At 49.6% G+C, this 25,226-nt stretch overlaps 1 protein-coding gene across 1 annotated transcript; it reads right to left on the bottom strand.

The window, feature by feature from the left end:
• Window positions 1-1,370: 1,370 nt before the first annotated feature.
• Window positions 1,371-24,959, bottom strand: Rnf43 (ring finger protein 43). The gene is made up of 9 exons (XM_051190067.1): window positions 24,802-24,959; window positions 17,868-17,990; window positions 10,069-10,143; window positions 9,838-9,969; window positions 9,220-9,324; window positions 6,980-7,141; window positions 6,311-6,413; window positions 4,294-5,670; window positions 1,371-2,762 (listed from the first exon to the last, which is right to left on the bottom strand). Exons 3-9 carry the CDS (start codon window positions 10,135-10,137, stop codon window positions 2,719-2,721), a joined length of 1,992 nt encoding a protein of 663 aa, XP_051046024.1. The 5' UTR covers window positions 10,138-10,143; window positions 17,868-17,990; window positions 24,802-24,959; the 3' UTR covers window positions 1,371-2,718.
• Window positions 24,960-25,226: the final 267 nt, after the last annotated feature.

Below are 25,226 nucleotides of genomic sequence, written 5' to 3'. Positions count from 1 at the left end.
GGCAGTGAGTCCTGGCCTTTCTGGGTCGTCTGCAGAGACAGAAAACCAACCAGGCAAGGCCCCGCCCCTTCTTGTAACTGCAATGGTGTGATAGGGTTTCGTTTGCGGTCCACAGGAATGCTAGCCAGAGCCGTGCCGACAGGGGTGGGGGCAACGCATATTCATTTCCTCCTAAAAGCCTCATTTGCCCTTTGTGAAACTCTTGGCACATTTAGACATAATTTCACGAGAACCTCTGGAGATTAGGTACACCTCACTTCTCATACACTCCCCCACCTCAGCCGCCATTGAACAGTGTGTATGACGCAAAATTCTTTGCCTTCTGAACTGGGCAGCCAGACACCTAGTATCCTTAGCAAAACACACAGAAGCACGAGGTATGGTGCAATGTGGTCAGAGCCAAAGACCCCTGCTGAACCCAGGGGATTTGTAGAGCGCACGAGAAGAGTCCCCCCACCCCAGGAATTCATAGAAAGTACCAGTTCAACTCTTGGAGTGTAGACAAAATGTAGTCATTGTGTTTACCTGAATCGGAGTGCTGGGATATAAATAGTAGAAATCCCTGCTGTTCTGTCCTTCCAACCCTAATTGAAACTGAACTACGGACAGACTGATTCGTGGCTGTTCCAAGCTGCCTTCAACAGGCTTTTAGATGGTTCCTAGCGCTCCAGTTTGGCAGGCGTTTTCACTGAGCTATCTCATGTAAGCCTTGTATCAACTCTGAAGGAGGATCATATTATTGATGGAAAGAGCTAGGTACCCTGCTGGGGAACTGGCTCAGGACCCACCACATAAAAGCTGGGCATGATGGTATGCATCTATAATTGCAGCACTGGGGGCCAGAGATAGGCAGATCCCAGGGACTTGTCAAAACAGAAAGTTCCAAATTCAGTGAGAGACCCTTTTTGTTGTTTTCTTGTTTTCTCCAGAGGCAGGGTCTATTATGTAGCGCTGGTTGTCAAAATCACACCTGAATACACGTGTGTACACACACATACACTACATACACACCATATTTGGTTAAGGTCCCAAGGTAAGTCACTGAAGCATCAGAGTGAACAACAATACAATATAGACAAATAACGGACTCCCAGTGAGAACCCCGGCATGCTGTTCTCTCTGATCTTACAAAGCCCTATCCTTAGAAGCTTTTGACATCACAACATAAGAAGCTGGACCTAATAACAGTGCATGCCTATAATCCCAGTAATTGGGAGGGGGAAGCAGGAGGGTCAGGAGTTCAAGGCTAGTCTCAGCTATGAAGTGAATTTGAGTCAGGCTGGCTCTCAAAAACCAACAAAAGGAAATAGAGCAGATAAAATTGTTATCTTGAATGGAAAATCATAATGAAACAAAACCACAAAACCAGATCATATTTATGGATAAATATATTAGCAAATAAATACATTTCTCAACATAGTGCCTGATTCAAGCATCTTTCTGTCTGGTTCAGATATAAATACCCATGTGGGTGCCTGGGTGCAAGTTTCCCCACTGACTTTGAGGAGAGAAGGCTCCCAAATAGGATCCCGTGCCAATTTTGCCCCCACATTCACATTCCAGGCAAGGACAATGCCCGAGGGGCTAACAATAGGCAGGATGCCCCGGGATGAAGAGCTACAGGAGGCTCCTCAGCCCTCGCCCACTTGGTACAAGCTGCACAGGCCAACTAGTTGCTCAATTCCACATGCACACACACACACCTTCTGTAGGGTTGTTGATTTGTATGGCTTATACTGGGAAGGGGGGCCCTCTGGGCCTTGCAAACCCTCGAGGCCACATGTTATTCTCCATCTTTGCTCTGAGAACCTCTCCAAGAAGAATCCTGTCCTCGCTCCGCTGTCGGCTGTGCTTTTGCTTTCCCTGCCTTCGTTTCATCCTCCCCAGATGAAGTTTAGTAGAGATTCCTTTCTGCCTGCTGTGGGATTTAGAGACAGGAGAGCTTCAAGGAGGTATTCTCTCTATTCCTGTTCTCTATCAGAGGAACTGGAGTTGCTGGAGTGACAAGGAGTTTGATAATCAAAAGATTCATCCCAGGTTTGTCCAAGTCCCCACCTCTAGAACTGAACTCTACACCCTGGCTCCCGAAGCCTGCAACTTAAGATCAGTTTAAGAACAGGGAGGAAGAACCACTCCTCCCTGAGCACCAGGGCAGGCACCAGCTAGAGAAGGTGCAGAGGCCTCCCTAGGGACGAGGGCTCACCTAATCTCCTTGTTCTTTTGTGACCAAGGAAAATAAAGCTGAAGTTGCCTCCGTGAAGCCTTGAAAGGAGATGAGAAGTGACCATACACTCAGCTGAACCCACTGGCTTGTATGAATGAAGCCAGGGGCAAAGGGGACCCAGTAGGGGACCCAGCTGGGCTTGGGTAAAGAGCAGCACCTTGAGGACACCTGGATATCCACACTAGCTTCCTGTCAAAAACTCAGCCTTTAGGGACCCACCTCACAATTGCTTAGTGACTGGTGGTCTGGCTGGACACAAGACTTTCTGCACAGTAGGTGTGTTCTACAGACAAGACCAGAAACTGAGGGCAAGAAACAGCACCTCCCGCCACCCACCATCACCAGAACTCTTCTTCCAGTGGTCCCAGGAAATGTGGCAAAAAGAGATGCTTGCTAAGGCTCTTGCTTCTCCCAGGAGCAAAACCCTGTGCCCAGTAGAGCTCTGCGTCATCTGGAGCACACTCTTGGTTGGAGCTACGTCTGATCATCTCCCATCACACAGCCTGCTCACACAGCTCCTCGAGCTCCTCCTCTGAGCCTGCATGAGAAGAAGGGGGAGAAAAGAGGTCACAGAGTGTCCAGCCAGTCTGCTGCTCCCACCTGTGGAGACTGGCTGGGAAGGGACCACAGAGAGGGAGGAGCAGGAAATATGTCTGGAAAGGTGATTAGGTTGAAAGCTGAGAGGAGGCCTTTGGGAAACGGGAGATAAAAAACAAACCTAGAGAAATGCTTACAGCAACCGCTGTGTGACCAGCACTTACTATTCATTCATTCACCCAATACATATTTATTAAGCATTCATTGTGAACTTGGCTTGCTATCACTTGCTGAACAGAATCGCCAAAAGAATAAGCTAGGAGAGGAAGCATGCATGCACATGAATATTTTGACAGTGGGGCAGAACTAGGGTCAGAGGAGATGCATCATGGGAGGAGAGCACATCCAGACCCAGCAGCTGGAGTTACAGGACTGGTAGGAATTGGGTTTGTAGGGAGAGGGGAGTCAGTGGGGTATTCTGGGCAAGCAGGAACTATAATTAGTGTTTGCCCAATGTGACTGAAGCAGAGGGCAGAGGAAGGGAGACGGAGCTAGCTGGTTAGATTTTCCCTTCCTGTGGCCCTAAGAGAACATTTGCCTCTAGACAGTTCGTTGAAGGCTGGCAACCCCAGCAATAGTGTGGAGGGGCAGAGGGAGATGTGCTACTACACAACTGTATGGGACACAACACTAGGTGCGCAGCCCTCTTGCCTTCATGGCCCTGTCAGAGGGAGGCTCCTGCCATGACCTTCAGGCTGTACCCCATGTGGGTAAGGCCGTCAGTGGACTGGAAGAGAAGGTGACAGAGTGAGCAGGGGCACAGGGAACAGTGAAGGTGGGGATGGAGGAAAGGGTAGAGCAAAGGTGGCCCGACTCTGGCAGCACTCAAAGCAGATGTGAGAGTCCAAGGGGATCTCTGCACACACCACATGACCATGGACACCTTCATCCTACACACGGTTTTCATGCATTCCTCCCCAAGGACCTGGATCTCCTGGATGGCAAGCTCCATGTTCTCAGAAGCCTGGCTAGAACCTAGCATATAACAAGCATGTAACCAGGGGGAAATGGGTAAATGCAGGACAGCAGCTCTCAGGCTCTGCCTGTAGGATCCCAGGCCTTGTACTTCAGGACCTCTGGGGTCTTCCTTTGAGGTAGAAGGGTTCTTCTAGCAAAGGCTATAGGAGTTCATATAATGTCTCCCAAAGGTGGGAAGGAGAGGGAGGTATGAGACTTGGAGAGGGAGGATGGTTTGGGCAAATACATGTGCAAAGCTTTGGCTTAGAGCCAAGGATTTATAATGGTTGAGACACAGATATGCCATGAGTTCCCATGAAAATGTGGCTGGCCTTATTCACAAGAGCGCTTGGAAGAGTAGGGCCCCTAGGGAGGCTGGGAACTACCTATGGTTTCTGTGCTTCACATAAGTTAACATCCTTAGCTTTCAGCAACCCCTTGGCTGTTTCATCTGCCCTGCAACATCCAGGTGCAGTCTCTTCTCCCCCAGAACACCTGCTTCCCTTAAAACTCACCAGGCTGGCCCGGTAGCACCTGGCAGTGTGGGTAAGGGCATGGTCTGCCCTCTGGCGTGTCAGAACTCCACTCGGAATGCCCCTCTCCAGGAGAGCATGGTCCCAGAGGCCGGCGTGGGGGCAGATACAACCACACTGGCTGTGAGCTCGAGTAACAGGGGCCTGGGGCTTCATGTAACAGCCTCCTATCCAGGCCTGGAGGTCTGAAGATCAGTGGATGAGCCTCTGGGGGCCAAGGGTATGCTAGGCTGGGGCTGTAGTGGGGGAAAACCTGACATGCTGGGTGCACAGTCAAGGCCTGGGGCCGGGAGGTTGGCAAGGGTTCTGAGGGGCCACCCCGCCGTTTTCTCTGTGGGTGTCGGACAGGGAGGCTGGATTTCTGCAAGTTCAAAAGACTGTTGGGGTTGGAGCTGGGGCTGGGGCTGGGGCTGGCAGCTTCTACTAGGTCGGGAGCTGGCTCTGTGAGGGACCTGGGCCGTTGCGTGTTGGGGAGCACTGAAGAAGCTGCTGGGTTGGGCGTGGTGAGCTTCTGCTCCGACAAAGATGGCTCCCGCTGGAGCAGAGTCTGAGAAGCCCTAGGCCTGGACTGAGGGACCCCAGTTTCTGGGCCGGGCTTCCTGCCATGCCACTGAAACCGCTTTTTGTGGTGGTGGTGGTGGTGGTGGCGGTGGCGGTGATAGTGGATGTGGCTAGAAACCCGAGTCTCCCCTGTGGGCACCACTGAGTCCAGGGAACGAGGGCGAGAAGTCACACTAGGTTGCACCCCTTTCCCTTGGAGATCCCCTTCAGGGCTGCAGTATACCAAGGGGTCAAAGTCACTGCTCAGGGAGCTGCGGAAGGTAGAGCTGCTGCCATGGATGCCCTGCAGACTGATGTCCGTGCAGTTGACCACCGAGTCACTGGAAGAGCCATGACAGGGCCCTGAGCTGGAGTCACTGGCTGGTCCATCTGCCAAGTAGCCGCTGCGTTCTGTACAGTAGCTTTCTCCAGACCCGCTGCTGTCATGAGGCCTAGCGCGGCGTGGGGCCACTGGGCAGCCTGTGGGGTGCTGAGAGGTGCATCGGACATGGCTCAGCCCCCAGCCCCGTGGTGCATAGGGATGCTGAGATACCGCCAGGTGCTGCTGTTCTTCTGGTGCCCGGAGGTGTGAAGCCCTGGGCAGGCGTTGATGCCGAGAGCCCATTCTCGGCTCCTGGGAGGGTAGGAAGGGTCTAGGTCTTGGGGGCCGGGCCACTGAATTCCTGGAAGAGCCCAGCAGGTAGGCAGAGGGGAGATGATAGTGGGCGTGGCCAGGATGCTGGCGAATGAGGTGGAGTCTCCTGCCTGGTTCCTGATAAGATGGAGAGGCTCCCAGGGCCTGAGAAAATGAATCTCCCTCTGGGGGGGGAAAAAAGAACGAAGAACACAGACATTTGACTTCACAGACAGACGTCATACAGAGAATGAACTCAGAAAGGAGTAGCTACCCTATCCAATCCTGCATCGCCTCTGAGCTCAGTTTGGGGAACAAAGAACATCTAATCTAAAATGTATCCATGCCTGGACTTAATCCTCCTTTTCCTCTGGCTGTCAATCCCTGCTCCTCCAGCCAGCCATTTGGGACTCTTTCACTCAGGGCCACCATCAGTTCACAGTGTACCTTTGAATGGGCTAGCACAAGGTTCTTTTTCCTCAAGATGTTGACTTCATGTCTGTCTTTTAGAAAATTACTATACTAATTTTATTAGAATAGGACCCTTTATTGCCGGAACATTAGAATAATGAATTTGCAAATAACCTAGATTTAGAATCAAGAATACTGTCATGAAAACACACCCTTTAAGAAAATGAAGGTGGCTTCCGTGTGGACAGCCCTCCCCAACAGACAAGATGCTCTTGAGCAGTATGAAGCTGAAGCCACCATGGTGGCAGCTGCTTCCCCTCAGCCTCACAGTAGAAACCCTTTTCCCAGAGGGGTTCTACTATGTTCTAGATCCTTCTGAGTGAGCACAAGGGGAGCCCTTGGTACACCTCCTACCTATGATGTTGAACATGCAGAGAGGGCAAGTCCGATGCTGGTATAGCCAGGGGTCCACACAGGTACGATGGAACTCGTGGAGGCAGGAAATGACCCGAAGCTCCTGAAGCAAACAAGAGTGTCCCAACCAAAGTTTACAAGGGTCTCCCTAACTTCCCTTGGCCTGGCCTTTTTGCAGTCACCTACTTGCAAAAGAACAGGGGAGTAATGGAGATGTCCACTTTGGTAGCAGGTGGATTTGTGTTAAGCTGCATGACTTTGGGCGAGTCTCTCTCCTTGATTTTACTTTTTTTTTTTTTTTTTTTTTTTTTGAGATAGTCTCACACAGTTCTGGAACTCTCAACCCTCCTTTTCCTATACCCAAATGCTGGATTAGAGTCATTCACCACAATGCTCGGCTCAAGTTTCTTAACAGTTTCTGCTGTCAGTAAGGATAAGAACCTAGTCCACTCCCCACCCTCCTCTGCCACGGGGCTAACATGAGATAATGTGTTTAAAGTGCCCTTGTGGCCTGATGTGAGGCTCCCTCTCAACGATGCTGATGCTTTTTCTTAGAAGCCAACAAAATGACCAATGTTAGGAGTGGCACATGGGACCCAAATGTAGCCGGATGTATACATACCTAGACCTGTCCACCCCTGCCGCCATCCCCAGCCTGGCCCACCTCACCTGCCCCTCTGAGAATTCCTCCAGGCAGATGGCACACATGGGGGCCGAGCTACAGCTACTCCCTGAGTCTGGCCATTCAGCTCGAGTCCGCCTACAGCTGGCTTGGTACCTCCGGGTACCCAGCTGGCTGATGGCCCAGGCTGTCCGTTGCTGCAGAGGGTCCTGGGAAGAGGAACGCAGTTCAGACTGAAGCAAGGGCTCTGTTTCCTGTCCCCCTGGGCCCTGGCTTGAACTCAATTCCATCTCCCCATTAGATCACACAGCCAATGACTGCCCTTGAGGATGTACCCCTTCAAAGCTCATGCATAGCTGTGACCTCCCATCCCAACACCTTGCTGTATTCCATTATGCTTTTCTTCCTTTGATGACTCACGAGAGAAACTTTAAAATTATTATTATTCTAGTCTATGCATACAGGTGTTTTGTCTGCCTGTATGTCTGTGCACCATGTGTGTGCCTAGTGCCCACAGAGACCAGAGAGGGTACTGGGTCCCCTGGAACTAGAGTTACGGAAGTAACTCCCATGTTCACCTACTCTGGTCTGTGCTATTCTGTCATTTTCTCCATGCAGACTCACCTACACTGATTTAGAACAGGCTAACCCTGTCTCCCCTGCCTGCCAGCTCCTCTGCCATTTTGCTGTTCTCTGTAACAAGCACATGTTGCTGTCAAAAATATTATACATTTTACTTCTTTTATTGCCTGCTTCCTCCCACTAGAATGAAAGCTTCTTAAGAGTGAGGGGTTGGTGTTACAGAGATGGCTCAGTAGTTAAAAGCACTAACTGCTCTTCCAGAGGACCTGAGTTCAATCCCCAGAAAGCCCATGGTGGCCCACAACCACCTGTAATGAAATCTGGTGCCCCCTTCTGGCCTCCAAGGACACATGCAGATGAAAACTGTACACATACCAAAACAAACAAACAAACAAACAGATCTTTTTAAAAAAGAGTGAAGGGTTGTTGTCATTTTTACTCACAGTGCTGTTTCCAGAACTTGAAACTGATATATATTACTCAGTATATTGGATGGATGGATGGATGGGATGGATGGATGGATAGATGGATGAGATAGATGGATGGGATGGATGGATGGATAGATGGATGGGATGAATGGATGGGATGGATGGGATGGATGGATGGATGGGATGGATGGATGGATAGATGGATGGGATGAATGGATGGGATGGATGGGATGGATGGATGGATGGATAGATGGATGGATGGGATGGATGGGATGGATGGATGGGATGGATGGATGGATGGATGGATGGATAGATGGATGAGATAGATGGATGGGATGGATGGATGGATAGATGGATGGGATGGATGGATGGGATGGATGGATGGATGGATAGATGGATGAGATAGATGGATAGGATGGATGGATGGATGGATAGATGGATGGGATGAATGGATGGGATGGATGGATGGGATGGATGGATAGATGGATGAGATAGATGGATAGGATGGATGGATGGATGGATAGATGGATGGGATGAATGGATGGGATGGATGGGATGGATGGATGGATGGGATGGATGGATGGATAGATGGATGGGATGGATGGATGGGATGGATGGGATGGATGGATGGATGGATAGATGGATGAGATAGATGGATAGGATGGATGGATGGATGGATAGATGGATGGGATGAATGGATGGGATGGATGGGATGGATGGATGGATGGGATGGATGGATGGATAGATGGATGGATGGGATGGATGGGATGGATGGATGGATGGGATGGATGGATGGATGGATAGATGGATGAGATAGATGGATGGGATGGATGGATGGATAGATGGATGGGATGGATGGATGGGATGGATGGGATGGATGGATGGATGGATAGATGGATGGGATGAATGGATGGGATGGATGGATGGGATGGATGGATAGATGGATGGGATGGATGGATGGGATGGATGGATGGATGGAATGGATGGATGGATGGATAGATGGATGAGATGGATGAGATGGATGGGATGGATGGATGGATAGATAGATGGATGGGATGAATGGATGGGATGGATGGATGGATAGATGGATGGGATAGATGGATGGGATGGATGGATGAGATGTGAGGAAAGACAGCCTCAAACCATCAGAGAGTGTAGAGTTTATTTAGATGGAGGCTGATTCGAGGGCATAAAGACAGCTGTCTGCCTCACATTCTTCTTTCCACCTCCACATCTGTACCCAAGTCCTCTTGAATAAGGCAGCCCACACCACTCACCGGTCTGCTGTGATGGGGGCGACACTTTATGCGCAGCACTGAAGCCAGGATGATGACAAAGATGGTGCCCACCACAGTCAGGAGGATCCACACGTCATAGTCTGGCTGGGGATGTGGGGGGAAGCAGAGAGGAGAAAAGGTCATACTCCAGAAAAATCCAGACTAAGTTGGAAGGGAACATTGGAGTAGAGATGGAGTTGAAAAGTCCCCTGGCCTCCCACCTGAAGGATGAAGATTGAAATGGAAGGACCAGGTGGCCTCTCTCTGCCTTGGGGCTGCAGGAAAGGGAGCTCTAGAAGCTTATTCAGAGGAAGTCTTATTCAGAGACCCATGTGTTTGCAGGCAAAGGGGGAAAGGATCCCTTTGTAAGGTGGGGGCTACCTGCTGTTGAGCAGTAGGGAGTGGAGAGGCACCCACCAGGGGCCAGAGCCTGGCCCAGGCAGACAGGGAGGCGTCTCTCCTCTATGCATGACTCAGCAGACCCAATCTGTTCACCCTCTACACAAGGCTCAAAGAGCAGGAGAAACTCCCAGAGACACGTGGCTAGGGGCTGAAGTGGACTAGAGGGTTCCCATGGGGCTGGTGAATGGATGCAAGGCTGGGTCTGGATATGCTTACCCAGGCCGGGGGCTCCTTCAGCTCAATCCTCACATGGGCCTTCCGATTCTTGTACACAAACTCCATCAGCTTCTCAGCATCATTACCCCAGATCAGCACCACTGGCCAAGTCAGCCCCAGGGGCTGCTGCAGCTGCAGAGAACAAAGTCCCACAGGGGCTCTTGTGACTTGTGCTTCTCCTGGGAACCTTACCTTCCTCCCTTCCTGGAACACCAGCCTGTCCCTAGGCACCTGCTCAGCAGCTGATCGGTCCTCGGTGATGTCAAAGAGTATGGCACTGGCTCCTCGCTCGCCAGCCATTCGAGCCTGAGGAAACACAGCAGAGGGTTGTCTGGAGCCAGAAAAGGTCACAGCCTAGCCATGGGTAGCCCTCAGCCCTGGACACACACACATACCTTTCTAGGATGTGCACCCTGTACACTCCCATGCCTGTGTGTAAGGAGTCAGGGGGCCTGGGATCCCCGGATGACCCAGCCCACTGCCTTCAGAGAACAGCATTCAAGCCTTTCATTTTGAAATGGAACACTCACCCAGGTTTTACTGGGTGCCAGTAAACCAGCTTTGGCTCTAGGGTAAGATAAGCCCCTGCTCAAGGATCAAGCAGTTCCAGAACAAAGGGCAGCGAGTGACCAGCAGTTGGAGGGAGATAGACAGGAACCTGGGAGATCTGAAGAGGACCCAGCCCTGCCTATCCAGAGGTGGCTACAGGATGCCACCTGTCTGTCAGGAGCAGGGCCCAGGCAGGGTGCCAAGAGCCTGAGATACTGTTCTGACCCAAAGCCTCCATGGCAAATCCCCCACCTCAGTGCATCACACGGGCGCTCTCTGCCTGCCACCCACCCTCTAGCTTGCCAAGCTCAGGGCCTTAAGGGGTCCTTGTCCAGTGCTTGATCCCTTCGCCCTCTCCCCTGGGATGGCTGGACTGGGGAGGGACTAAAAGGGCTGCTCCCACAAGGACATAACTGTGCACAGGTGCAAATGTACGTTTGCCAAGGGCTCACGAGTACATGGGAGGCGGTGCAATCTAGCCAGCCACACAGCAGCACAGCAGAGCAGATAACAGCCAAAGACAGAACAAGAGGAGGGAATCTGGGGCCTGTGTGGGGGTGAGAGGAGGAAGATAAGAGCACAACAGTAACAACTAACTGGCAAGTACGGGCACTGTGAAGGTGCTGTTCCCAGCCAGGAATCAGACCAGCCAGACCTCACCAGCCAACGGTGCTCACCCCCACCCGGCGACCCTGAGGAATCTCGGGGGGTGGGGTGGGGTGGGGGGGGGAGGCTTCCTGCAGGCAGTGAAGGAGTTAACTCTCCTTTGAGTCACGGTGGCAGGAAGAGGAGCCAGAGCTGGGACTCAGCCTCAGTCCCAGTGCTTTGATCTAAGCTGTCTTCCCAGGGAGAGCCTGTTGGGGCAGGTCCCCTGCCAGGCAGGCTGGGAGCAGCTTTGGCCTCTGCTCTCTGCTCCCCACTCCCCAATTGGCAGGGCTAATGGGCCCCTCAGAACCAGCTGCCTGCAGGCAGGGGACAGGGAGGCAGCAGTGAGGCCTTAAGCTGGGCCCTCTTTGGGGTGGGATAGCTTTCCTTTCTTGTCTTGTCTCTTGCCCCAGGGAACTGGGCTGGTTCCTCTCCTGGGCCTGCCCAGGATAAATGACAACCACCCCAAGTCCTGAGGAAACTCATGGACTCTACAATGGACTGGGGAAGAAACTGAGAAACTGCAGCTTCTGCTGTCCTCTTAACCACTTCCTCCCAGAATGCCCAGCTGACTCAAACAAGTCTTCAGGGCCCTCCAGATTAGGGTTTTTAAGAAGTGTTGGCGCCAACAAGTGGTGGTGACGGTGGTGCACACCTCTCTTTAGTCCCAGCACTCAGGAGGCAGAGGCAGAGGCAGGCAGATCTCTGAGTTCAGGGCCAGCCTGGTCTACAGAGCAAGTTCCAGGACAGCCAGGGATACACAGAGAAACCCTGTCTCAAAAAAAAAAAAAAAAAAAAAAAAAAAAAAAATAAGGATTGGGAAAGGAACTCAACAGGGGAATCCTACTGGTAATCTAGTAAGTTCAGGAATGGGGGAGGTGTGGGTTGGATACCCAGGAGTCACAGAATGAAATTCCTAGAGCGTCAAGTTTTCTGTGCCCAAGACTCTGGGCTCCGTGTGGCATAGAAGAGTGGAGGGCTCCCTTCTTTGGAGATTTTCTTACTTCTTCATCCCACTCTTTGAAGAATTGGGTAGGAACAGTAGAAAGCAATTACTGTGAGGTTCAAACACCCTAGCTAGCCCATTACAGCCCATAATTACAAAGTTGTAAAAGTGATCAAAGAGCCCAGACAGTTTGCCAACAGGAGAAAATAAACAGGACTTTCTGGCAGAGGGTTCCTGTGTCCGGAGTTCTAGAGTCAGAAAGCAAGATTTGGGGATGGATGGCTCTCTGAATCTCCTGCCCACTTGCACCTAAGAGTAGGAGCTATGGAGTAACTCCTTGAGGAGTGGACTCTGGATGACAGAGAGGATGAGTAAGCTCCCACAACCAGCAACCCAGCTTCATAAAGATAGCATGGTAGCTCTCTGGATGCTACAGGGGGGGGGGGGTCAGGCCTTGGGCCAGCAAGCAAAGCTGCAAAGGAGCCAATTCGGAGCATGCAGAGGGGGAGCTGGAACCCTGTCTTGTCTCTTGGTCAACTAGTCAGCTGTTATATTTTCCTCCACAGACCGTGGTGGCTGTTTCTGTATATCATCTGCTCATCCATAATGTAACAGTACCCACTATGCCTGAGCTATACCAAGCTAGGAAAGTCTGGACTCGCTGTGCACATCAAACTATAATGCTTGCTTTGGAGAGATGGCTTGGTGGTTAAGAGCACTGGCTGCTCTTCCAGAGGTCCTGAGTTCAATTCCCAGCAACCCCATGGTGGCTCACAGACATCTATAATGGGATCTGGTGCCCTCTTCTGGCATGCAGGCATACATGCAGAACACTCGTACATAAAATATAAATAAATATTTTTTTAAAAGGTTTAAAAAACACTAGAAACAGCATAATCAACACTGTCCGCTTCAGAATGGCCTTCCCTCTATTATCTGATCTCCAATCCAACACACTCAACAAAACAGACAACCTTTGGGGGTGTGAGGGGAAAGCGCCTCCCCCCAGCTTCCCTCTCCCCCGCACCTCCAAGAAACACAGACGTAGCAGAACGTTTTGTTAAAAAGCCCCTTTAGCCAAAGACCCCCATCTGCTGGGAGGAGTGCTAGAGGGAGGGATTTCTGCTCCTGCAGGGCTGTGTCAGGCTGGAAAGATTCAGCAGGATGAGTGGCACTAGACTGCCCTTGAGAGCAACAGGAGAAGGAAGGAAGGAAGGAGAGGCTTATGCTCCTTACTGAGCTCTCCCCTGCCCAGAGTGCCTAAGCGGGAATCAATCCCAGATCTGCTCCCACTATTAGCTGTGAGACTCTGGTTCAATACCTCCACGCTTCTGTTTTCTTTTCTGTAAACTAGGACAATAACAGACCGTGTCTCATAGAGCTACTGTGAGAACCACCGTAATTAATCCATATAAAGTACTTGGTGTTATTACATGTGGTTTGCATACACCACATATAAGCTCATTTATTCCTTAATATTCCCTAAGACAGTAGGGAAACCAAGACTCAGAGGGCCTGAACTGGGCCACAGACACCAACTGAGAAACAGTGAAAACTGTACATCATCACGCTGGACTTCAGCTTCCAGGGTGTCTACTCTTTCTGTCTTGTTTTAAGGCTAGGTCTTACTATGTTGCTCAGGATGGCCTCATACTCACCACCCTGCCCCCTCAGTGTTCCTACATGCTGTAACAGGTATGTGCTACCACATCCAGCTTGAAAATGCCTTCTCGTAACCACTGGGTGGTGGCTGTCTTGGTGGCCAGCCACTTGTCTATCTAATTCCTTCCGTTAGGCAGAAGGCCTCTGTATTTGTCTAGGCGTGGCAGAGGACTAAAGAAGGTGTCACCAGTGCAGGTGACCGGGTAGGAACAGTTACAAGAATGGAAGAATCCAAAAGAATTATGGTGAGTGTTTCAGAGAAGAACAAGTAAGATAAGTACAAAATATGGAAAATAAAAAACATCCTTTGTGAGCTGTAAAGCACACGAGGGAAGACTGTTCGGTGGTGGGACACACACTTGGCATGTGCAAGGCTCTGGGTTCAATCCCCAGAAAAACCAAACGATCAGCAAACACCTGGTAGTAAATTGTAATGTCTGCGATGACAATGATCACTGCAGTCATTTATTGAGCGGTTACTATTGTGCTGAGCACTGGACTATGAGCTTGCGTCTGTACTGTCTCATATTGAATCCTCATAACTAAGACAGGAGACATGGCTCGGTGGTTAAGAACACTGGCAGCTCTTTCACAGGACCCAGGTTCAAATTCTTGCACCCTCATGGAGGCTCACAATGATCTGTAACTTCAGTTCCAGAGAATCTGATGTCCTCTTTTGGCCCCTGAGGTCACCAGGCATGTGTGTGGTGCACAGACATGTATATAGACAAAACACTAATACACATACAATACTCCTTCCTTCTCTGCTCCCATCCCCTCCTCCTTCCATTTATTAATATTTGTGAGAGGGCCTCTTCTATCCTAGGCTAGACTTGTACTTGATATGTAGCCAAGGATGACCTTGAACTCCTAATCCTCCTGCCTCCACTTCCTGTGCTGGGATTACAAGCATGTGTCGACACTCCTGACTTACCATTAATAATCAAGGGAAAACCAGAATAGAAACCAATTTGAGTCAGTTATGTTCAGTTTTTTTCTTTACCAAAGACCTTATCTTTCCTTTACACTTCCTAGGAGCTGGAGAGAGAGAGAGTTCCACTAAACTAGCCATATATATTATTCATCTTGTTATATAATTTATATTAACACACTGAACTTAAGAAAATTCTATAATGCCAAAGCAAAATTAAGTATTTCAGTTTAACCTTTAAGATTTCTGAGGCATCAGAAGTACAGAACACCCTTATTACTAACCTTACAGACAGGGTCCCTTTTGAGCAGGGAACCTTGGGCAAACACCAGTTGACCAGGTTAGATGATGGGACCTGACTGGCATGCTTGTTGAAAGGGTAATGAAAGAAGCCAGGTCTAGGGTCCCCCATTGTCAATTTCACTGGACTGAGAAGGACCTAGGGGATTAGTGAAGAGAACCTCTGGGTGTGTCTGTGAAGATGTTTCTGGAGATCTTAGTTAAAGGGGAAGACCTGCCCTAATGTGGGCAGCAGCATCCCAAAGACTGAGGCCACAGATGGAAATGGAGAAAGCATACTAGCATAGCCCTGTGTGTGTGTGTGTGTGTGTGTGTGTGTGTGTGTGTGTGTGTGTGTGTGTGTTACAAGGCTTCCTGGGCCATTGTAATAGGAACTTCTCTACCCATTATGCTCTCTTCAGTACAGGCATAGCAACACTGAACCATTCTACAGTGGCCTGAAGCTTCTGGAAACATGAGCCAAAACGATTCCTCCTCCTCCCAAATGGTTCTCTTAGGCATTTTGCCACAGCAACCAAAAGTCTTATGCAGGGAAGGACAAGAGCCATGGTCACCAAGCAGCAGGCAAGGCACTCCTTTTAAACCCCAACCATGCTTTTTTGCTGTTTAGTTTTACCTTCCTTTGGGCACGGTCTTATGTAGATCATGGTCTTGAACTTGCTTTGTAGCTACAGCTGGAACTAGAGGTGTGCACTTCCATGCCTGCTTTACATGGTAATGAGGATCGAACTTGCAGTTTCATGGGTATTAGCCAAACACTCTACCCAACGAGTTATCTATCCCCAGTCCTGGTCTTCTTGTTGTTGTTGGGTTTTTTTTTTTTGTTTTTGTTTTTGTTTTTTTTTTTTTGTTTGTTTTGTTTTGTTTTTCCTTTTGAGACAAGATCTCGAATGTAGTTTTGGTTAGCCTGAAGTTTGCAATGTAGAACAGGCTAGTTTTGAACTTGCAGTGATCTTCCTTCCTGCCTGTGCCTGGCTTAGTTCAGATTTTGTTCTTCTTTAGTTCAAGCACTGCTGATACTTGTGGCACATTACTTTCCATGCTTACAGTAATCACAGGGAAAAGCAGGGCCCTGACAAGCACCCCAAAGGGAGGTCCTTGCCACAGTGTCGTCTGTGCACACTTTTCTACAAGGATGCAGTCCTTGTGGCTGGAGCGATGATGTCTCAGCGGTGAAGAGTGCTGGCTGCTCTCGCAGAGCAGCCCAGGATTGGACAGAGGCACCCACACAGCGGTCCACAACGACCGACCTGTAACTTTGGCTCCAGGGAACTGAATGCCCTCTTCCGGCCTCCAAGGCCACCAGGCAAGCCCTAGTGTACACAAGTGTACACTAGTGTACACAAGGCACAAAAGATAAAACTAAATCATTTTGATGTAGTTTGACACAAGGACTCTCTCTACAGCTCTGACAATGCTAGAACTCACAGAGATTGGTTTGCCTCCATCTTCCAAATGCTGGGACTAAAGGCAAGGGCCACAATGCCTAGCTAAAAATAAATATTTCAAAAAAAAAAAAAAAAAAGGTAACATGTTCTTACAGAGGTCAAAAAGGAATCCTCCTACACAGAAGCACCCTTAAAGTTGGCACATGTGCATTGGCAGTACAGTCACGCAGTCTGTTAAAAGAACTGCAGGAAGCTGGGTACGGTGTGGGCCTATGGACATCTTCAGCCAGTCTGGGTTGTGAGGACCCAGGCGGGTCTTCTGCCTGAATGTTATTTTAAGTTTTTATTTGTCTGTTTGCTTGTTGTTTGTTTGAGACAGGGTTTCTCTGTGTAGCCTAGCCTCGCCTGGAACTTACCCTGTAGATCAGACTGGCCTTGAACTCAGAGATCCACCTTCCCATGTCTCCCTAGTATGCCCAATACTGTCTGGATTATTTTCAGTGTTCAAATGTGACAATTAATTTCCATTTTGGTGGGAGGTATTTGTTTTGTTGTTTGAGTATTTGTTTTGTTTTTCTTTTGAGATGGGTCTCATACACCCCAAGGCTGGCCTCACACTCACCAGGTGACTGAGGTGACTTTGAATTTCTAGTCATCTTGCCTTCATCCTGGAGGACAGGGATTATAAGCATGTGCCACCAAGCCTGACTTTATGAAATGTTAGCCAACAAACCCAGGGCCTGTGCTGTCTAGGCCAGCTGAGCCACATCCCTACTTTACATATGACCCTTGTGCTAGCCAGAGTCATCTGCAGGCCCAAAGTTAACAAACCTCACAGGAAATGTGTAAACACTGTAGGGAGAGTAATCGCTTCCGCTTGGCTGTTTTGTTTTCCTCTTTTGAGTCAGGGTTTTGTTATTCAGCACTGGCTGACTTGGTACTTACTATACATCCCAAGCTGGCCTCAAATCCCTGCTCAGCCTCCTAAGTGCTGGGATGGCAGATATGAGCCACCAGACTTGGCTGTTTTGTTCTTGTGAAAATGTTCAGCAGATGTTTGTGAAGTGAAAAAAAAAAAAGAAAAAAAAAAAAAAACCCTTCAAGTGACCCCACCTGTACCCCCACCTGACTTGTTTTTGTGCTGAGGAAGGGAAAGCCCTTATGAATTTCTAAAAGATGGAGTTGGGTGACGGGGTAGGAGCTCATGCTAAGATGAAACTCAAAATCCTGGCACTGTTTGATGGAGTAAGGACAAAGGTTGAGATCTAAGGGAATCAGGCTTAGCATTCTTTAAAAAACTTATTATTATTTTATGTGTATGGATGCTTTGCCTGAATCTGTGTCTGTGTACCACCTTTGTTCCTGTACCCATGAAGGCAAGAAGAAAGAGTCAGATCCCCTGGAACTGAGTTATAGACGTTTGTGAGCGATCATGCGGGTGCTGGGAATCAAACCCAGATCTTCTGGAAGAGCAGCCAGGGCTCTTCACCACCCAGCCCTCCCTCCAGCCTCAAGGGGCTTATCATTCTAAGAGACAAGGGGACAAAAGATCACAGGGTCCCTACAGCCCATCTGGATGCAGCTGAGGACATGTGATGTGAGAATCTACCTTACTGGCCAGTGACAGGCAGGGGCGCGGAGCCCGTCGAGGACTCTCCAGCTTGACGATGCTGATGAAGCCAGGCTCCAGGTTGTCATCATCACTGGCATTACACAGGTACAGCGGGTGGGACTGCAGAGAGAGAAGAGCTGGATTAGAGGATCTGGGAAGCAGGTGACTGAAGAGACTAGGGACAAGGACCAAGCATGTCTATATTATTCTAGGCAGGTTCCAGGGTGGCCTCTTAAAAAAGATCTAGGGAATCAAACTCAGGTTGCCAGACTTGCACTGCAAGTGTTTTTACCTGCTGAGCCATCTTCTGGCCCTGAGTAGGTCCTTGGTACTATAAAAGAGTAGACCTTCCCTGGGCATGGTGGCTGATGCCTGTAACTGCAGAAGCCAGAAGGCAGAGGCAAGAGGTTCGCCAGAAGTATGAAGCCAGCCTGGGTTACACAGTGAGTTTCAGGCCACGATATCTCAAAAAGAGGGAGTCTTATTACTAGATAGCTTCGTCATAAACTAGTAATCAATATCTGTCACTTCAAAGGTACAGGGATGGGGGTGGATGGGAAGGAGGAGTGCTGCAGACAGGACCTAAATGAAGAACCCGCTGTGGCATAGCTGCAGGACCCTTAAACCATACTTTTCCAAAGGGACCATGTCCAGATGGTCCCTATCCTGACCAGTGTCTCCTAATCCTTCTATTTGCTCCCAAACCTCCCGGCTCTGAGAGTATTCTAGTGCTCCCAAACCTCCATGCTCTTAGAGTGCTTGAGTGCTCCCAAACCTCCATGCTCTTAGAGTGCTTGAGTGCTCCCAAACCTCCATGCTCTTAGAGTGCTTGAGTGCTCCCAAACCTCCATGCTCTTAGACTGCTTGAGTGCTCCCAAACCTCCATGCTCTTAGAGTGCTTGAGTGCTCCGAAACCTCCATGCTCTTAGAGTGCTTGAGTGCTCCCAAACCTCCTGGGTCTGAGAGTGCTTCTGTAGGCTTCAGGCTTTGAGTGCTCCTGTAATCTCCAGGCTCTGAGAGTGCTCCCAAACCTCTAGGCTCTGAAAGTATTCATGTGCTTCTGCCTCTGTGCCTTCTGTCCTTGAGCCTGAAGGAAGTGCTGGGTGCTGCTGATGCCTTCTGGGGATGCCTCAACAGCTGTTGCCCTATAGATTCTGGCCTCTGTCACTTTGTCTATTAGTGCCCTGTGCTCATCATGGGATCAAGCAAGCTGCTAGAGAAGGCTAACTTTGGATGAAGCTTGGCCAAGAATTAAGGACCCTCCAACTTAAGCCCTGTCCACAGGAATGGTGCAGTTGAGATGGGACCACGTTTGTCCATCAGCTCTTGGACTACGGAAGGTCTAATCCAAGACTGTACCTCTAAGCCAAACTCATACGGAAAAATGACTACAGAAAAAAACGGGCCAACTGTGTGAACAGAAATCCTAGGACTCCTTCATTGGAGAAACAAGACCCTTTACTAAACAATCTTATTCTATATTATTTTTTTAAAAATTATAGCATTTTATTTACTTTTGTGAGCATGTGTGGTATGCATGCCATGATGTATTTGAGGGAACCCATCCTCTCCTTCTACCATAGGGATCCAGGGGATTGAACTTGGGTCATCAGGCTTGGTGATGAACCTATTGAGCCATCTCACCTGCCTTCATTCAAGACAACTCTAAAATACATTCGAATCTAATTTTCCCAAAGTGGTAAGAAAACAAAGTAGTAGTTGCTTGTCCTGGGATAATCCTACAGGTCTCAATCAATTGCTTTCCACCTCACTTTTATGGATTGGGTCTCTCACTGAGCCTGGGGCTTGTCAATTAGGCTAGACTGGCTAGCTAGCATATTCCCAGGAACTTGCCTTCCCAGCACTGGGATTACAGGTGTGCACTGCTGTACCTAGCCTTTTTTTTTTTTTTTAAGGTGTATTATTTCTATTTTTCTGGATCAGTGCTTGTCTGAGTGTGCACAACTCGTGTACCTGGTGCCTGAGGAGGCCAGAAGAGGGCATCAGATCCCCTGAAACTAGAGTGAGGCAACTGTAAGCTGCCTTGTGGGTGTTAGAAACCAAACACAGGTCCTCTGAACAGTGTCCTGAACTGAATAGCCATCTCTTCTGCTGGTGCCCAGCTCTTTAACATGGTGCTGGGGACAGAATTTTGTATGGCAAGAAGCCATCTTCCCAACCCTCCATTCCTTCCTAATTCTACCAACACTGCAAGTTCTCACCATGCCATGTAAACACACTGCTCCGTGGTGTTCTGATGCTAGCATGTTTGAGAGACTATTGGAGGGTACAAGGAGCAGAGACTAGTAATTCCACACAAGGAACAGAGTATTTACTGCAAGGGTGACTTGCCAGCTTTATCGGGGCTGACTATATGTTCACCCAGCAGAGCAACAGAAGAGACGAAGAGTAGAGAGGTCATTCCTGGCACAGGAAGCCACCTGTACCGAGAACACAGGTTGAGATGGTGGGATGGGACTGTGGGAAGATGGGGCAGGTGTGGCCAGGATGGCAGGGAATGAGGCTGGGAAGAGCAACAGGAGCCAGACCACAGTGGAGACCACAGGCTCATCCACAGGAGGGTTCCCCTGACAGTTCAGAGGAGAGTCTGTGTGGAGGATGGTCGGACACAGCTGTGCCCACAGAACAGAAACTCCTGGGATGTAGAAATTAACCACAGAAGTCCACCACGTTGATTAGCTTCCCCTCTCTTCACAGGCCACCTCTCTAAGACTCCAAGGCCAACACACACACACACACACACACACACACACACACACACACACTCCTGTCAGTGAGCAGAGGCCACCTCTCTAAGACTCCAAGGCCAACACACACACACACACACACACACACACACACACACACACACACACTCCTGTCAGTGAGCAGAGGGCAGATCTGGAAAGGGAAGATTTGCAACCAAGGGTTATTGTGTCTCCTGCCTTCTGGGCTTCAGGCCTCACTTCCCTGAGAGGCGGGCCTGAGGCTCAGAGAAGCCAAGGTCACACAAGACCAGCACTCAGCACTCAGCACTCCTGCGCTCTGCGGTCCTGGAGCTCAGTAGACTGTGGAGGCAGCCTCACTTGTCTTGGCAACAGTAAAGGAGGAGAACAGCAGTTTGTATCCATTGTTCTAAGAGCTGCTGGGCCATTAAGTCCTTTCACCTGTGGGTCACTAGGAGGTAGAAGCTATCCCCTCTTTGAAGATGAGGAACTGAGGCACCAAAAGGTTAAGAGTACCACAGCTGGTGACTGACCACGGGATCAGAGGAAACCAAGTAGGAGAGAAATGGGAGAGCTGGGTATGGTATCACATGCCTGTAATCACAACACTCAGAGGGCTGAGACAGAAGGAAAGCCGTGGGTTCCAGGACAGCTTGGGCTACATAGCAAGTTTCAGGCCAGCCTGAGCTACAGTGTTGATATCCTTCTCCAACTCATAACCAAATTATTTGTCTCACCAACTCCATGGGTACTTTCTGTTGTGGGACACAGGGGCTAACTATGTAGACCAGCAACTTGTAAGCCTCCTGTTCCTGCCTCCCAAATCCTGAGATTATAAGAGTGCACCATCATGGCCAGCTAATTATATGTTTGTAAAGTCAAAAGGCCCAGACACAAGTCCCCAGAACGCTGGTGACCTTGGTGTGCTGCCCTGGGTTCTCTCCTCACAACCATGGTTCTCCACTTACAGCCTCATCTTGAGGGCCAGATCCCTATGTCCAAATGTCCCTATATCCTTCTGTGTCAAGAATCTTAAATGAGATTCCTCAAACCCAGACTTCTCAAGATGGACCAAATCATTGTATAGTCTAGAACTGGGTCTCCAGTGTTCCCTGTCCCACGTATCAGAAGCATGACCCACCTGTCACCCAGCCAGGGGCTTACCTGCCCAGTCTCCTCTGTTCCTTCCAACATTAACCTGTGAGAAATCAACAAGTGAGCCGGGCATGGTGCATGTGTCTTTAATCCCAGGACTCACGAGGCAGGGGCAGGAGGATCTTTGTGAGTTCAAGAACAGCCTGATTTACAAATGAGTTCCAAGACAGCCAGAGCTACATAGTGAGACCCTGTCTCAGAGAGAGAGGGAGAAAGAGAGAGAGAGAGAGAGGGAGAGGGAAGGAGGAGGGAGAGAGAGGGAGTGAGAGGGAGGGAGGGGGGATCCATCTCTTGCAGCCCCCAGGCAGAGGGGAACCATCAAGACATCATTCTAGGGAGGCACAGGGATCCAACTGTCTGTCTCTTTACTCCTGTTTCTTCCCAACTCAGCCCAGCTCCTTCGTTACAGCTGCCATCTTCATTGCTACCTGAGTCACTAGAACTTAACTAGGCTCTGGTAGTTGTCTGGTTGTCTGGTAAAGTGGCTTAAGTGCTAACTTGAGCTTGCCAGCCTCTGTGCTAGCTCTCACCAGGCTCCTCACAGCTCTTGGGATGAAGTCTGTACTCTTAAACGCCTGGCCTGGGATTGGGGACAGGGCTCAGTGAGTAAAAGCACTTGTGTGTGGGTCTTAATCTTGGAGCCCACATAACCCACATAAAGGAAGAAGGAGATAATCAACTCTACAAAGCTCATTATCTGACATCCATATGTATGCTATGACATGCATGCCCATACACACAAATCATGTGTTTGTGCATGCACACCAGACACACATGGACACAGTTTTTAAGGGGCTGTGACTGGGCTAGGCTTGCTTCATGGCTTACTCTCTCTTATTACCCCCAACCCCACACTTCATGTCCAAAAATAACAGTCTGTTCCACTTCCCTAAGCATACTTTATTTACATTCGCCAATGTGCCCTGCATTTCCCTAACCACAGTCTGATCACACTGCGGTGCATTTGTCTGCTGTCGCCCTCCCCATCCCGCAAGCCACCTGTCCACCCCCAACCCCCCCACTGCCCTGTCAGTGCCTGATGGACATGGGTACTTTGGATTTATTGGTTAGTCTACAGCCAGCTAACTGGAAGATAATTAAGACAATATAGTGTATACCAAACCCCAGGCAATGGTTACTGTGGAAAAGACAGGAGGGGGCGGTGAGGAAGAATTCTGGGACTGGAAGAATAAGAAGGAACAATGGCTTTCTGTATTTCCTTTCCTGTCTTTTCTCTCCTCCATCTCCTTGCCTCCAAGCCAACACTGGCTAAGAGGCCCTTTCCTGGCTTTGGTGAAAAGTGAACTCTCTGAGGAAGTGCAAGTGTCCTGAAGGCAGAAAGAAGGTTCTACAAGTGCCTCTAGAACCTTAAAGGACCAAGCAGTGAGAATCCGAAGCCTGTGTCCCAGAAGGCGTATGGCCCCTGAAATATGACTCAATGGTAGTTATTGGGAGACTAGGCTCCCGTAGAAAGGATGTAACCCCTCAATTCCCCCTTCCCTTCTCCCCTCCCTCCTCCTCTCCTGTCTCTTCTTTCTTTTCTGAGACAGGGTCTCATGTAGCCCAAGTTAGCCTCAAACTCAATATGTAGTGGAGGATGACTACATTTCCCATCTTACCCCTCCTACTGAGTGCTGGGGTTACAGGCATGTGCCCTCCCCCACCCTGCTGCTTGCTACATGAGAACTTTATGGACCAAGCCACATCCACAGAAATACATTCAAACTTTTTTCCCCTTCCGTGCTGAAGATGGGGCCCAGGACCATGTGCATGCTAGCCAAACGTTCCTTCACTCAGCCCCAGCCCCAGCGCATCCTCCTCAAAGAGTACCTGCATCTGGATAACAGGCATTTGTGGTGATGAGCATGGGCATCAGGGGTCCCCTGGCTAATCTAGGCTTCATAAGACCCTGGGTGTTTGTGCTCCTTCCTTTACAAAGGGAAGCTCCCTTGCACCAAGTTTCTGCTCACCTTGAGAGACGGGCTTTGGAAACATTTAACCAAAAATATTCGACATTTCTTGTACAGGCCAAGTAACACTCTCACCACATTCTTGCATGGTTTGACTTGGTTACAATGAGTTTTGCAAGTAGACTCAGATTAAACACGCAACCAGTCATTCTGACCAAGACTGTTCATTACCTAGCCAGGAGACTTGTTGCTGGGTGGGCACAGAGGCAGCCTTCACCCATCTTCCAGACATTCCAGCCAAAAGGAGGGTTCCTGGGGCACTTGTCTCCTTAGGATGCAAGGGCTCCTAATCACAGAGGAAACGTTGGCCCACCCATTCCTTCAGTGATATCAGAGGAGGATCAAGTGCTTTTAAAATTCAGTAAGGGTGTGGCTGGGCAGGGCTCCCAGAAACTGGAGGAATTTAAGAACTGGTGAGTAGTGTGCATTCCCAGGAGAAGCCATGGGTACCATAAGGGAGGACCATGCAGGTTTAGAATTGGCTTTGCACACACTTAGAGGCCTCGGCAAAGACATGAAAACTGTGTGTGTGTGTGTGTGTGTGTGTGTGTGTGTGTGTGTGTGTGTGTGTGTGTCTTACACTCGTTTTGTTCAAGAGACATGGTCTTGCTATGTTGCTTAGGCTTGCCCTGAACCTCTGGGCTCAAGTGGCCCTTCTGCTTTAACCTCTGAAATAGCTACAGCTCCAGTTCCTGGCTCTCATTTTGATGCTTTGTTTTAGAGATAGGGTCTTGCTGTGTCGCTTAGGTTGACTTAAACTCCTGTCTCTCTTGCTTCAACCTGCTCGGAGCTAGGAGTACAGGCATGGATGCTGCATCCAGCTGCGCTTCGTTCTTCCTTTAACTTGTTCATTCTGGTTTAATTCCCTTCCAAGACAGAGGTAAGGTTCAAATTCACATGATCTCACTATTTACCTGTGGGACCTTGGGCAAGTTACTTTCTGAGCATCATAGCCTTCATTTCAGGATGGGAACAACAAGAGAATGGTCCTGCTCATCCTGAAGACCAGCAAGTGCCCAGCACAGACCAACACCTAGCAAGTGCTCATTAAATGGGAGATGGCTTTATTATTGTACTTACGATAACAATTCTCTTTTTATTCCTGGAAGAGACAAGGCCCTTTCTGACTCCTTCCTCCCTTGGCGGTCAACAGTGCCTCTGAACGCCAGCATTCCGCAAGGCACAGTCTGGGACAGCTCATTATCCACGGTCACTTCCCTCCTGTTCTCAGTCCTCCAAACCTCACTGAACAAGCTCTTCCAGTTTCCAGCCCGCCTCCTTCCCATGTGACCTCATTACCGCCTCACAAAGGGCATTCCAGGGCTCCAGTGAGCTCTGGACCAAATGCCTGCCCGCCTCCCCGTCTTAGTTCTTTGGGCATCTACCACCTCCTCTTGGGCGTGGGCTTTCGCAAGCCATTCTACACTATCTCCCATTTCCTAGCCCTCTCCTCCCCCCACCTCCGCTGCAATCATCTTTCAGGTCTCTGATTCCATACTCCACCT

The sequence above is a fragment of the Phodopus roborovskii genome, unplaced genomic scaffold (assembly GCF_943737965.1).
Source record: "Phodopus roborovskii unplaced genomic scaffold, PHOROB, whole genome shotgun sequence".
Classification (NCBI taxonomy): domain Eukaryota; kingdom Metazoa; phylum Chordata; class Mammalia; order Rodentia; family Cricetidae; genus Phodopus; species Phodopus roborovskii.
This window is presented reverse-complemented; position numbering and strand designations above follow the sequence as displayed.